The sequence below is a fragment of the Sceloporus undulatus genome, chromosome 2 (genome assembly GCF_019175285.1).
Source record: "Sceloporus undulatus isolate JIND9_A2432 ecotype Alabama chromosome 2, SceUnd_v1.1, whole genome shotgun sequence".
Taxonomy (NCBI): domain Eukaryota; kingdom Metazoa; phylum Chordata; class Lepidosauria; order Squamata; family Phrynosomatidae; genus Sceloporus; species Sceloporus undulatus.
In genome coordinates this window covers 172557849-172573166 of record NC_056523.1, presented here as the reverse complement: position 1 = coordinate 172573166, position 15318 = coordinate 172557849, and the positions used below count along the sequence as shown (strand labels likewise).

Below are 15318 nucleotides of genomic sequence, written 5' to 3'. Positions count from 1 at the left end.
TTGCTGAACAATACTGGCTGTAAACAACAGAGGTGCCCTTCACAGTGGCCAGGCAATTCTAATTCATTTTTTTAAACAGGAGCAGCATCTTGGTGAAAATGTTATAATCCTGGTTGCTAGGGAAACATTAGCTAGCACATTACTTGCAGTCACGATCTCCTCCCCCCTCAACCTCTTTTAAAAAGTATTTTGTTCAAACAAAACATCCTGGATACCGTGATACATATATGCCTTACCTCTGTAAGAATTGTAGTCTCATAGGAAGGCTGATACTTTTCCTTCTCATGAGGAGTTCGCTTCTCCATCTTCTCTCTGTCTGTCTTTTGTTTCCTATCAGCTCCTTTGGGCTGGAAACCATACACTTCAGTTAAATTAATGCATGGAATACAGGAAGTCAAAACTCCACAGAAATTATGCCTCAGTTGATAAGGGTAGCATACTATGAATACTAAGAATACAATGAAAACTGGCAAAAATAAGGAGGGAGCTGTAAAAACCCTGAGGTTATGGATCAGTCTCAAGCTTGCTTCCAACTGCTGTATTTAAAGGACATGAGGAAATAATGACAAAAAAATTGATGTCCCAGGCTCATTCAAGGCACTACTTTTCAAGTAGTAGCCAGTGAGCTGATAATATTAGGGTAGAACACACATGTACATGGACACACAAGCATTTCCTCCTATAAGGATTCTAGGACTTCAGATTGGAAAGTTTCCTTTTTCATGGGGTCACCCCAGCTGTTCAACCTCTTCTCTAAAGCAGCCTATCAGGCTGACTCCTGATGAGTCTTTCAGAGACTATTCAAGGCCACTCTCTTTTGCAAGGCCTCTAAAGGGTTTCCTTAGGTCATTAGACATGTCTTCATTTGAGATTTAAAGCAGAATTAATTTTGTTAGAGGCTGGTGTTTTGCTTTTGCTTTTCTTTTAGAGTTTAGGAAGTTTTAAAAAAGTCCTTGGCAGATTTTGTTGTTGTTGTGTGCCTGAACTGACTCAGACACAGGTAACAGAAGGGTACCAGGGGAGGCAGAAGAATGAATTCTGCATTCTTTCTTATATTAAAGGGAGGAAGGGAAGCATTTCCGAGGATCTTGGTTAGGGCATCAGACTGGTCAGAGACCCCTTAGGGGACAAGTGAACTGGGAGTGGCACCTACCTTCCTTATAGGGTTTTTCAAAGGTCATTCTGGAAATTAATTAAAACATGAAAAACCTGTTCCACTGCCCCTCTTGCCCGCTGCAGTCTCATGCTGAAACCCTTTAGATTTTTATCTAGGCAAGTGCTTTGGAATCTGTCCCAATACCTATAAGCAAACCTGCTCACCTTGGACAGGGGGTATGCACATAAGCCTACATTCTCAATATCCAAACGGGCATTAATACTGTTCAGGGAGTCACAAAGATAAACTAGAATGATGAACTACAGCAGACAATTTGTTTAAACCCTGATCTGCCCGGATACACAAAGAAGTCAGGTTTGAATGTGTAGAAGGACAGGCTTTCTTCAGATAATATTCTTCCCAGATGAGTGTCAACATCAGAACTGAGCTTAAATAGGAGAGATGTCTTGATAGTGGGTCGAGAATCAGAAGGTGCAAAATGGTAAGTGATGGGGTTTGGGGTTCACATTCCCTCACCTGCCTATAAAGTTTGCTCTAAAACTCAACCCCCTCAACTGCAACATGGGTATGAATCACTCAGATCTATATTTAGAGAACACATCATATCTACCCATCATATCCACTACTGTCATATCTACCATGGTCCCCAGATATTATATTCTGAATTGGACTCAAGCCATCACATCAGCCCAACTTACCATTTTTCATTAAAAAAAATGTCATGTTCTCTTGAAAGGAATAATCCCACATTGTATACAAGCTTTATCTTAATTGCACACATGTGCTGGCCAATTTTGCAAAGAATAGGTCAGAACTGCTGTATAGGTACATAACCCCCCCCCAAGTCATCCCTGATTGGCTTTTTTTCATTAACACCAGTGATTAAACAAACCAGGATCTCACCAACAAGAAAAGGTTTAGCACTGCATCCAAACATAGCCTGTTCACTTTCGAACAAGCCAGGAACCAGAAACCAAGTATAAACCTGGGCTTCAGATTCTGGCTTTTTAGGGAAGTGATAAACCAGGAGTCCTAGTTCAAATGTATCACTAAGCTTCTGCCTCCTAATGAGTTCTGGGTTTCTTCAGCTGCTCCCACTTGGATTCCTTTGATGGCAGTTGTACATGATCATGCTATTCATGAATGATAACCCAGGACCTTAGTCATTCAGGTTCATTATTACATGACAATACGGCCACAAGGATCTTGGAATGTAAGATAACTGGACATTGTGAGAGAGAAGATACAGATAGGTGATGGCAAATGTTCTCCTGCCTTTGCAGTGACTTTTAGCTTCTTCTGGAGTAAATTTTTTCTAGAGATTTGCTCACCTAGTGAGCTTGGCTCAAAATATTTAAAATATTTATGCAATTTCCCAAGCATATATCCCAAACTGAGCAGTGTTGGCTCCAAAAATAGCTAGTGCAGTGCTACTGAAGGTGGTGGTCCTTGGACTGGTGCCAGTCTAAGAGCCATTGGCTGCTGGTCCACGGAATGTTTCCAGGAAAGAAACAGTTGCTGCCAATGGGCACAAATATAGGTACTGGTGCCTGACATATTAGAGGGGGACATTGTCCCCCCCCCTGAGAAGCACTAATCTAGAAAGTCAATGTTCACATATTTTATGGAACAACAATGCAAAAAATGACTTTAAGGTTTGCAATTATCCCTGACATTCTGCATATATAAATTACATTTTAGGCATGACAGTGTACTCCAGTTCCCCAAAATGCTTTTTTTGCCATGCTTAGAATAAATACAACATACAGCCAATGTTTATCACTAGCAGCTAAATCTTAATACTATCCTTAAGGGTCTAGACCAGTGGTTCTCAATCTTCCTAATGCCACAACCCTTTAATACAGTTCCTCATGTTGTGGTGACTCCCAACCAGAAAATAATTTTTGTCTCGTTTCCTAAGACCATCGCAAATATGTGTTTTCCTATGGTCTTTGGCAACCCCTGTGAAAGGGCCGTTTGACTCCCAAAGGAGTCGTGACCCACAGGTTGAGAACCACTGGTCTAGACAGAACTGAAAAGGCAGAGACAAGGTTATTTTCATATGCAATGAGCTTAAGTGCTACTACATTTTCAACATTAAAGTTCTGAGACATCACGGTTATTGAAATGTTTCAGGAAACAGTTGATTTGCTTTTCCAACTATCTTAAATGCATCAGGTCTGCTGAAGCACAGATATACCTTGAAGACTTTGATCTGGCAGCTGGCAGAATGCAGGTGCTCTGTGTATTCTCCATTCTCATTCTCTTTAAATGTGTCAATCTGAACTCTGAATGGCACACCCTTCTCTCCTCCATGTTTCCTCATAGTGAATTCTGTACTAATGCAGTGTACCTGCAAAGAGATAGCCAAAACGCAAGGGAAAGGCTTGTTGCTCATAAAATGAAGGTGTGTAACAGAGTAACATTTTTCTCAACAAGGTTTAAGAACAGATATCAGATGGGCTTAGGACTATTTGCTGCAGCAAACAGAGATCATAAACATGTAAAGATTATACCCTACTGTTGGCATAAGACTCAGAGTAGTTTTTCTCTCATGTTATAGGAACAATATTAGTATCACAACTAGAAAAATGACACAATGTTTTTATTTTCTCATTCTATTATATTTCAATGTACAGTACCTGAGATCTAAAGAGGAATAAGTACTATGTACCTACACACACATAAAAGTAAACATGGTAAGCGCTGTCCCAATTCTTATTAGCAATAATTATTAAAAACCAGTAAGATGGATTACAGGTTGTGAAACATCAGAATGCAGAGAAAACCTAAGGTGCCACTTGTTTTTCAAATTTTGTCCAAAGTCTGCGTTAACTCCTGGTAATCTCTCAGCAAGAGGTATATGCTGCAAAGCACATCCAGCATGTTTCTGATTTGAGGACTGGTGAAAATGAAATCTTTTTCTGACCTATTGAAGGGAGTGGGAGCACACAGGAAGGCTACACAGAGAATTAAGCAAATTTTAAAGAAATATCCAAATTAAAAATAAATGAGTGGTCCTTCAGCACTCTGGTCTGCAGAGTTGGAATATTATATGGCACCTGGATTTCAAGTGTGTCAATTAAGGTACAGGAGAAGAAAGCAGGGAAGAGATCACAGCTGCTCCAATAACATTGTTCTTAGTTAGCACCTCTCAGATTCCAAACGCCACTGCTTTAAGGTGACAACTGGTCAAGCTTACTGTTCAGTGTTTGCTACCAGTTGCTGATATAATACATGCACAGTCTCAGAACACACTATTTTTATGGGAAGATAATGTATAGATTTATCTTTAAAATTATCAAAAAGATTTTACAACATTCCACACTTGGTGGGGAAAAGGTCCAGATTTGTAAGTACAGTGGTACCCCGGGTTACGAAAATAATCCGTTCCGCGGCGCCCTTCGTAACCCGAAATCTTTCGCAAGCCGAAAAAGCCATAGGCGCTAGCGCTGGAAGCCGCGATTTGGTGCGAAAAAGCGCCGAAAAGCACCAAAAAATTTTTTCGTAAGCCGGAAAAAAAAAAAAACCGTAACCCGGAACAGTTTTTTCCTATAGAATTTTTTCGTATCCCGGAAATTTCATAACGCGGTGCTTTCGTATCCCGGGGTACCACTGTACTGCATCTGGTCCCTTAGCTTGACCCACTGTTATAATGTGTTCCTCAAGACTTTTGCAAAACTAAGATTTGGTTGCCAAGCTGGAAAACATTTCACATCTCTGCTACTGGGCCTAGCACAGAGAGGAAAGTTGAGAAGCACTTCCTTTATATTCTTGTTTTACCTGTATAAATACAGAAGTCCTCTTTGAAGGATCCCAAAGAAACTCTACAGTGTTTAGCTGTGTTGGGTTTGCCCTGGGATCTATTATCCCCACCGACATTGGAATATCTGCAGAAGACAGAAACAGCACACCCTTTAGAACAAAGTAGGAAATGTGTGGTTAAGTCTGCTTGGGGATTGATGCAGCAACTAAGTCTAGAGGAGCAAAAATTTTACAATATAGGCTGAAGACTCACTTGCTGAAGCTAAAGAGGTTTGGGGCTGTTTGAGATCTAGAAAGGGATCCACCTGTAAATATAGGCTTGAAACCAACCCCATGTCTTCCAAGTTTCCATGACAGAGGGCAGCACATACTGTAAATGAAGTAATTAAGGTACCAGACACAACACTAATGAAACAATTAGCAATACCGTGAATGGTTCATAAAAAGTAAATGCAGGCATAGCAAGCTTCAACTCTTTGCCACCACAGTGTATTAAAACTGCTGTGAGAGACAAAGTGTTAACCCATTCACACCTCTGATTTTATTTTATATTTATTTATTTATTGGATTTTGAGAGCCGTTTATGGAACTGCTACTTGCAGGAATGACATCTTGTCTAGTTTGATTATCTGACCTTGTGTAAACTGCTTCCAGATTAATTTGCTTCCAGATTAATTTGACTGTTTCTTCTTTGCATGAAAATATGCACAATTATGCACCTAAAGGTGTAGTTCTCTGACCTCTATAAATTAATCATTTAATAACTTTGATATGGGGAAAAATGAATACGGAGGATTAAAACTATACGTCCCAAACACTTCAATTGTAAGCATGGATTTACAACCGCCAGCTACACATGTGTATACATATATTCATTCAAAATGCAGAACAAAGAATAATTTAGAATAAAATCATAATATTACTTCCTTTCAGCATAGTAGTTAAGTCTTGCCAGTATTAGTATATTGTTATACATTATTCCATGCTTGTCATTGTTGTTGTTGTTGCAGCATGTTTTTAAGTTGTTTTGGACTTATGGCAAACCTAAAGTAAACTTGTCATGGGGTTCTTGGCAAAATTTGTTTAGAGGAGATTTGTCTTTGCCTTCCTCTGCGGGTGAGAGAATATGACTTGTCCAAGGTCACCCAGTGGGTTTCCATGGTTCAGTGGGGATTCAAACCCTGGTCTCCAGAAGAGTCATAATCCAGCACTCAAACTACTCCACCATGCTGGCTCTCTTTGTTGTTACTTATATTTTATCCTAGCAATTCCCCACCTCCAGCATTAAGATTGTATCAAGCTGTGCCAACATAATTCAAGCCTATAGGTATAAGAACAGATTGGTGTTGTTGTTTTTTCAAATACGAGCTGAGACCTGGCATGTCCAATTCCATATTTGAGTAGCATATAAAAACCCATCATAACTTACATCAATGAAAAATTAGTAGGAAAAAAATACGGAATATACTCATGTATAAATCTAGAAATTAGGTTAAAAAATTGACCCCCAAAACCTGAGCTGACTTATGCAAGGGTCAATGTAAGTACTGTACTTTTAATCTGCCCTGGAAGCACCGATCCCCTTATATTCTCTCATCCATCCAGCCTTTAGTATGAGTACAAATAGTTATGCCTGCTGGAACTTTTTAACTTCTTTAGCATTGTTTTCCATTGCTGCATCCTTTACATCCTTCATTACGTGCCCCTAAATTTTACCCTCAACTTATCCAAGGGTCATATCAAAATCCTTAATTTTGGATGATTTTCTTTCTGTCCTGTCAAGTGAAAAAAGGACATCTTCAACAATATAATTATATGCAATATGATTTTTAAAACTAGTGCAAAAGAAGGCAAGATTGACAAAAGCTGCATCACACTAAAAATCTTACAGAGGCCTGGAGGGTGGCAAGGTTTTTTTAATACTCAAAAGTGCAATCTTGGTCATGTCTGCTCAGATGTAAGCACTGCTGAATTCAATGAGACTTAGCCTTAGGTAAAGTAGTATAGGATTGCAGCCAAGATTGCATTACACATGAATGCACACAGAGTCCAATTTAAGACAATGGACCCACCAATTTCTTCCCCCTGTAGAACCAGCAGGTCTCAAGCGATTCAAAGTATACAATACAGAAGGGACAAAAATGCTTTCTAACTCACCCACTTGCCTGCACTACTGATTCCAAGTGACAATGAATCCCAAATAGTGCTGGTGTGCTGCAGAATGTGTTTATAGAGCATGCAGCTCAACATGGTCCATGCAAGTGACCTAAGGCATATTTACAAAGGGAGGGAGGGGGGAGAGCGCACATGGCATCTGATTTGTAGAGAACAACTGCTTTCCAGCCTCACAAAAAGGGCAAGAGATTGAAACCATCCCAAGAGCATTTTATTAAGTTAAAAATTCCATTGCCTAAATCCAATCACTTGTGTCACCTAGAACAGAATTACCATCTGCAGGACCTATGCCAGTGTTGACTTACCATTCAACAATAAATTCAACACTCTAGATCCAGTTGGGGCCAGCAATAGGATTTAGGTCCATGCCTCTTGTGGTAGTCCCCAGCAAACTCCTCAAAGGCACTTTACAAAAAGTTACAAAAAGTCAACAATCTCAGATTTGCATACGTCACTCACCAATATCCAGTATCCTGTCCCCTGGCCTGTTCCACCTCCAGCCTTCCAGCTGCTGATGTTCTGTATACTGAAGCCGCCGATCATGGAACACCACTCTAAATATACTCTAGGTACAGTAAGATTTTCTGATTGGTTACAGTGCATATTCTGAGACTTAGTTCATTTAGATGAGGGTGTGGAATTTTTGGTTCCAGAGACGCACCCTTACTTGATCTATCTACATTGACACTGAAGGATTGTGTGAAGGCAGCATGATTATTTTCACATATTACTGTACAGGCAAGTCACATTCAAATTCTACTCATTGTCAGAGGGACGTAAGTCTAATACTCATTGCCATGCACATGAAACTAAAAGAGAAGCAGGCCAACTCCATTGGACCTAACCCAGAGTGGGATGAGGAGCCTTCCTCCAGCCCACCCACTATAATCCAGCCTCAGAGGGGGAGAGAGGCAGGCCAGCTCTATCAGGCCTAACCCAAGTAAGATGAAGAGACCTCCCTCCAGCCCATCCACCATCATCCAGATGGGGGAGAGAGGCAGGACAGCTTCATCGGGTCTTAGCCCAAAGTAAGAAGAAAAGCCTTCCCTCCAGCCCAACTGGCATGACCATGGCCCCAGAGAGAGAGAGAATAACAATGAACTTGATTCCTTCCCCACCACCATTCCCTTCTCCTTTTGTTTCAATGTCTTTTTAGATTGTAAGTCTGAGGACAGGGAACTGTCTAATTTTTATATATATATAAAAGTAAGCTGCTCTGAGATCCTTTGTGGCTGAAGAGCAGGGTATAAATACTCCAAATAAATAAATAAATAAATAAATGTTGCAAGAGAAATGCTGGAAGGCTTCAAGTTAAAGAGCTACTTCATACATGAATGTACATCACTTGATCCAACTATGGTACATTATATTTGCCAGGCTAAACTGGGTTAATAGATTCCACTGAAAATTCTTGGACCAACCTAATAGTCCTACTTGTGGCATACAAGCAGCAATTTCCAACCTGAGAGACAAGTTGCTACTCAATCTTGTAATCATCAAAAAATGATGTGAGTCATCCTCAAGATAAATGGAAATCCTGAAAGCACAAATTTTGGATGTGTCTTGTACAATACTAAGCACCAACTCCCAAAACAAAAAGGAAAGGCTTCTTGTAAAGCAATGCATTTATCTGGAGCTTTCCTTATTAATAAGACATCTATGTTTTCTAAACACTCTTGAACCTAAAGAGAAGCTACCATAGTGAAGCCTCATTCTCCATCTGAGTAGAAAACATACTTTGAAATATACAAGGGGGAAAAAGCAGTCTCAGCAGGGTGTTTTTTTTTAAACAAAGTGGGAGAAAGAAGCTGGGGAAACTAGCTGGCATTTCTAGACTAAACATCACTAACAGAGGAGTATAGAAATGATAGAAAGCCATGCCCTACCTTGCTTCCTACTTGGTTTGCCTTTGGTCCAAAAACTTAAGAGAGATGCTAATTTGATCTAAACTGAGCTGTTTTTTGGGCACTGAGCAACTCAGAAAACCCAGCTCTTTAATCTGGCATATTTTATCCAACTGAGTAGATAGATCTGCATGCTTCAGATGCATTTATTAGCCAACCATTAAATTTGTTTGCCGTTTGCCATTACACTGCAGATCAAGCCCTGCAGATCGAACTTGTCAGCAGCAATCCATCCTTCAGCAGCACTGCCCTCTTATTCACTAGTGACCTCTAACTAACTTGTTGGATCCTTCTTTCTCTGGTTTCCCCTCAATGGATTGTCATCCTAATACTACAGATGTCTGTAGCAGCTGCCCCATTTTAGAATTAGAGGGGTCAATGGCACCAGTTGTATGACTCTTACTTGTTTGTGGAAATCTGTTCAAACTGTACCATCCACTAGGATGGGAGAAGACAGATGACTGTGCACTCACCTTGACAAGCTTTCCATTTAGCTCAGGCAATTCTCCCATTTTCCTGTTGTCCAGCATTCTGATTTCATAAGACTGGCCTGATGAAGAAAATGCCACCAAATAATAATAATGATGATGATGATACTGATGGTAAATGAATCCAGTATTCATCTATTTAAAGTCTAACGTAATGCCAAAAAGCACATGGAATTGGTTGATAATCCCCTTGATAAGTGTTACACACTCTTCCTAATGCCTGGAACACTTTCAGAGGTGAGGGCAAAAAGGGGCATTTGGGGATAAGAGAATGAGTGGGTGTTCACATATTCATTTATAGAGTCTTTTAAATCTGCGCTTTTAAAAAATTGAAACTTATTAAACCAGGAGCCACTTAGGGACTGGTCTAGTCACTTCCACTACTTTCAAGTTTTCACTGTATGGCAGTACATAAATTATTTCAATTAAACAAACAATCTGGGCTTCGGCTCATTTTTTCTCTACCCCCACCTGCAGTCACTAATCCAGATTTAGATATTCCAGTGATATGCACCCACAGCTAGAAAATATGCTCTCCCCACCCAACATTCAGGCCACAGAAATGCAGCTTACCTTGATTGAGATAGGTGAGTGTTTCATCATGGAGTTTCACAGCAGGGGAAGTGGCAGCACACAGCACATATTGGAAAGGCAGGATTTTGTTCTCATTGTCAGGAGGCAAGTTTGATTCTTCTTGCTTAAAAATGGGCAGGGCAAGGACATCACTACAAGACAAATGTGTAAGCAGAACAATGGTTTTAATTAGTCATAGTCTTAATTTTTATTTTGTATAGTTAGCTTCAGTGTGTACCTGTATTTAACAACCTAACAAATCCATACAGCACTTCAGGGTATTAAAACAAGACTGTATTGCCATATATTCCTGAACAAAAATAGAGAATGGAGGACAATGATATATGCCCAGTCCTCAATCTAGATCAGGGGTAGGCAACCCTTTTGAGCCGGGGGCCGGGTTGCTGTCCCTCAGACAACTGGGGGGGCCGAAGCCAAAAAATAATTAATTAAATCATTTTTTAAAAAATTAAATAAATAAATAAACTGAGACAAATGTAGGACAAACTTTTCAAATGGAGGCACTTTTAAAATAAAAAATGGAGGACACGCGAAAAAATTTGCTGATATTAAAAAAAAGTTAAGATAAATGCATGTTTCTGAGGTTTCTATAGACAATTGCCCCACCATGCCCCTCGCGTGAGACGCCAAAGGCCCCAGCAGCAATCGGCAGCAGGACCAGGCTGGGGCCGGTCCCAAAGCCTCGCTGGGCCGCATCCGGCCCGCGGGCCACAGGTTGCCTACCCCTGATCTAGATAGAACAATTCCCCATCTGCAATCCTTACAGGAGGCATTTGACCAAGCCCCATGGACTTTGTCTGTTCATTAAAATATTTATGTTCCAGCTTTTATGGGCAGCCTATAATAAAATCGATTTAGAACAATAAATAATTGAAAACATTTAAAATATTAAAAATATATTATATAGTTTCCCAATCCCACTTGTATTTTCTATGCCATGCTACTGCTTTGGACCTTTTTGAATTTCTGGGCAGGAAAACTATGGTGGCGGCAGCTCTTTGGCACTTCCTTCAAAGGAGCACTAAAAGGAATTGGGCTTTAAAAGATGTGAATAAGAATTTGTGTATGTTTGACAGCTTTTCTTGGTTAAAATCAGGCTTGTTAACTTAAAGGCTATAATCACTGCTAACAAAGTCATCATTTTCTTTCTTTGCTCTTTCACCCTTTTTGATACATGTGTATTTTCTTAGTCCCACCTGTGTCTGGTCATTTACCTCCCACTTTCCACAACCACCATTTAGGGTACTTCCCTCCCCATGCATCCAAACTCATACCTCCGAGAATTTTGTAAGTTCTTTGGCATCATTTTCCTTTGCTTCAACTTTTACATCCTTTGTTCATTGCTCCTAAGGTTTTACCCTTAACTTATCCATGGGTCATATCAAAATCCATAATTTTAGCCAAAAAATACACCCTCAACTTATATATGAGGTCAACTTATAGTGAGTATATACAGTAAATGTTTGAAAGAGTGGCTTCTCTTCCTAATACTAATCAAAATAGCTGTTTAGATTTGAAAGCAAGCATAAAAGTTGCTGACCGATAGCTCTGTCGGTGTAAACAGGCAAACTAGTTTACATCTTGACAACTCAGGTCAACTTGTCCATTGTTTTCATAACCCTTATCTACCTAGAAAGCTCTTTAGAAGCTTGAGAAACTAAACTCCTGCCCTCATACAACTACTAATCTACAGCATTATCATGTTATTGGTTATTCTTCCCTCTTCCAGAATAGTCTTTTGGAAAAGGGGCATGTGATGTGAAGGCAGAGATTTGCAAAGAATCCCAAAACTTCAAAGGGAAGATAGTTCTGAGTCATCACATCTCTTATGCAATTTCTAGGGCACTCCCCTACTCAATGGAAATTAAACTGATGGTTCCAACCCACTCCAGAGATTAACATGGAGATGTACAACAGGGGGAAGATCATCAGGAAAAGACCAATCTTCCCTCTACAGGATTTATCTTCTATGAACATGCTGTACTTCAGATCTACACCGTCCTCAGAAAGGTCCCTCTAGCTAGACGAATCACACCTAAACCACTTATTCAATTTGCATGCTATTTAAACTTTGAAGTGACCATACCCACCTATGTTCTTATTCTAGACAATTCCTTCTCAGCTGTAGGAAATAGAAATATGAGTCAGGCCTTCAAATCCCCAATAGAGAACTGTACAGTACCTCATGACACCCAGTTATGAGAGCTGGCTGTGGAGCTTACACTGCATACACATGACCTGAACTTGGTCTTTGCTAGAAGCTCCATGAAAATGATCTCCTTCAAATTCAGAGCCAGTGTTGATATGTTTGACAAAGAGGGAGCCAGTAGAGTGACTGACAGATCAGCTTTGTTCCAAAATAAATGTTCAGAGCAGGGATGTGTCTTGGAATATATTAGTGCAAAGCTTTGTAAAAACAGTGAACTCTTTTGAACTAGGACAGGGTGTGTACAAAAATCAACTCTGGGAAGAACTAGCTTGGTCAGGGGTAAGTGGCCCCCTAGGGCCTGAAATTCCCATCAGCCCTAACCTAACCAGTATCAGCAACGTTAGGAGTGACAGGAACTACAGTCCAATAACATGGAGGAAAGAGAGCAGCAGACGATGCCCATCCCACTCTTGGCTTTTCTAATAAAGACTATGATGCAGTCATTTCCCTCTGCCTCCTAGGAACTGTCACTCTTGGCTACTTATCTTCAACAGAGAATTCACAGTGAACTAAAAGTCCTGGAAGGGAGGAGGCAAATAAAGTAAGAGCTATAACGCTGTCCCACTGGATGATTACTGGTGAGCTGAAAATACAGTGGAACTAACTGAACTCATGTGACTAAATGCAGATAATGGAATTTGTTTCTTTAAAAAGTAGACTTAAGGGCCCATACAGACAGACCAAAATAAAGCTGTTTCAGGTCACTTTGGAGGTATGCTGTTTAAATGATGCATGCATCCTAAGAGGCTGGAAGCTGCACCAAAGCCACGCTCCAGTCTTAATGACTGGAGCGCAGCTTTGGCGCAGCTTCCGGCTTCTTATAATGTGCATGTCATTTAAAGAGCATGCCTCCAAAGTGACCCGAAGCAGCTTTATTTTGGCCCGTCTGTTTGGGCCCTTAAGTTTGCAATTTTTTTGTATATACTATAGGTGAAGTGCAATATGCTTGCCAATGCCAAACTAATGTTCTTGGAATGAAATAAGGTACTCTTGCAAGATTAGTTATAGTCCCATTTCCTATGTATCTTACATGAAATCTTCAGTGCACCTGTTCTGCTACTGTGCAATAACTCTTTAACAATTTTATTTTTAAAAGATAGTAAAAATCCAAAGGGCTTTGCCAGGATTTATCTAATTAATCACTGTCAATAATAAGCTACACCATTTTGCCACCATTGCATTTATGTGCTAATGGCACAGTACTGGCTTTTGAGTGACATATGAGCAGTGACCCTAAAGAGTTTCCAACCAAAAGAGGGACATTTTAACCCCAAGCCTCACAAAACCTGCCAACAGATTCTGTTATCTAAACACTGATGTCATAACGCTGAGGCTGCCACAAAGAGGGGATTTAGAATTGTTTCTTTCATCAAGCAGATTAGTGAAGATTACTACGAATTAATTTACCATACACTAAATTTAAAAAAAAACATGGTTGCTACAGGTGCTCATATCTTTGTGATAAATGTACTTTTGGAAATATTCCCATCCCATCCTAAGCTATAGCAATATTTGGAGAGTGGAGGAGGGAAGCTGCCACATTTTCCAGACAGGCATCACACCACTTGTAAACCCGAACAGTAGCTCAGATTCCTAGCAATACGCTCTAGTTTATTCTGCCAAAGAAAACTGGAACATTGTTTAGGATACAGAAGACTAGCAACATATTCCACAAAGGTTCAAGAAAAGCATACCCTCTTTCATTCAGAATAAGGACCTAAATTCTATGATGTGTATGTGTATAAATATAAACACAAACAGAGAGAGGAAGGGGGGAAGGGAGGAGATGGAGAATTTGAACTCAGAAGAAGTCACACGGACAAGGAGTCTCAATATTCACTGATATAGTAAACTGACTAAAGATTAAGTCCAAATAGCTTCGAGTTTAATGCAATCACATCTGTAAAGTCAGAATAACCCCCATCATTGGCTGTTACGGAGCAATTTTTCATACATGGAGATAATATGTGCTTAAGGAGTTAAAACATAGCAGGAACAGAGAGCCCATGTCATCATATGTGTCACACTGCTGCAACATACCCATACCACTAGGAAAGCCAGTATGAGAAGAAAATAAGAGATTAAAATGTAGGTCCTATTTCTACCAGTAGCCACATGAGAATAAAATATACCCAACTGGAATGGAGCTCAATTCCTGCCCCGCCCCCTTCACTTCTTCTTTGCTCTTCTTTTATAGGTTTGTGGGAAGGCCACATCACATATAATAAATCTGTGAAGATATGGGTGACAGGAGGAAAGAGAAACAGACTTTGGCTTAGTTATCATTAGAAGGCACTAATGCAATCAACACACTTTCACTGCTTCCTTTAGGAACAAATGATTTTGCAAAAAGACATCTGGTAGCTTAAACTGAGTTTGAGATATCCAAACCAGTGCTATTTAAGCGGTTGTCTGTGGACCATTGCTGGTCCATCAACAAGGCATCAGCTGCAAGTCTGCTAAGACTTTTCAGGAGAGGGAAAAAACAACTGTAGCCAATGGGCACAAATACAGTGCAGGGCCCTAGAACAATAAAAAACAAAATTGCCATTTCTGCACATCAGATAGCCTGGGAAGCACTGATTTAAACCACCAAGCCTAACATCCCCCGCATCTCTCTCATATGGAGCCCTGGTGGCGCAGTGGTTAAATGCCTGTACTGCAGCCATTCACTCGAAACCACAAGGTTGCGAGTTCAAGACCAGCAAAAGGGCCCAAGCTCGACTCAGGCTTGCATCCTTCCGAGGTCGCTAAAATGAGTACCCAGACTGTTGGGGGCAAATTAGCTTACTTGCTAATTAGCTTACTTGCTGTTCACCGCTATGATCTTTGGAATAGCGGTATATAAATAAAACAAATTATTAATTAATTATTATATGCCAGAGGACTTGAGATATTAGAGAAATGCAATGCATATTTCTTGTGGCTGTTGCTACAAGTGTTTAAAGAGACAGAATAATTTACTCCTTCTGGAATCCTACAACAAATACAGAAGAAGGAGGACTAAGGAATGTGGTGCAGTGGTAGAAGGGGATCTGACAAAGATGACACTGAGCACTCCACCAC

General features: G+C 40.2%; 1 protein-coding gene across 3 annotated transcripts in view; it reads right to left on the bottom strand.

Moving 5' to 3' along the window:
- The window catches only part of TFCP2 (transcription factor CP2), a 49540-nt gene that overhangs the window by 16032 nt on the left and 18190 nt on the right, over positions 1-15318 (bottom strand). For 2 of the 3 annotated variants that reach the window (XM_042453275.1, XM_042453274.1), the window contains 6 exons: positions 10023-10174; positions 9435-9511; positions 7517-7622; positions 4901-5007; positions 3318-3470; positions 237-347 (listed from right to left, as the gene is read on the bottom strand). In XM_042453275.1, coding sequence (XP_042309209.1) covers positions 237-347; positions 3318-3470; positions 4901-5007; positions 7517-7622; positions 9435-9511; positions 10023-10174 — 706 coding nt within the window. Of the gene's footprint in view, positions 1-236; positions 348-3317; positions 3471-4900; positions 5008-7516; positions 7623-9434; positions 9512-10022; positions 10175-12225; positions 12246-15318 lie in introns of those variants that run through there. The other variant, XM_042453277.1, reaches the window with a different exon arrangement.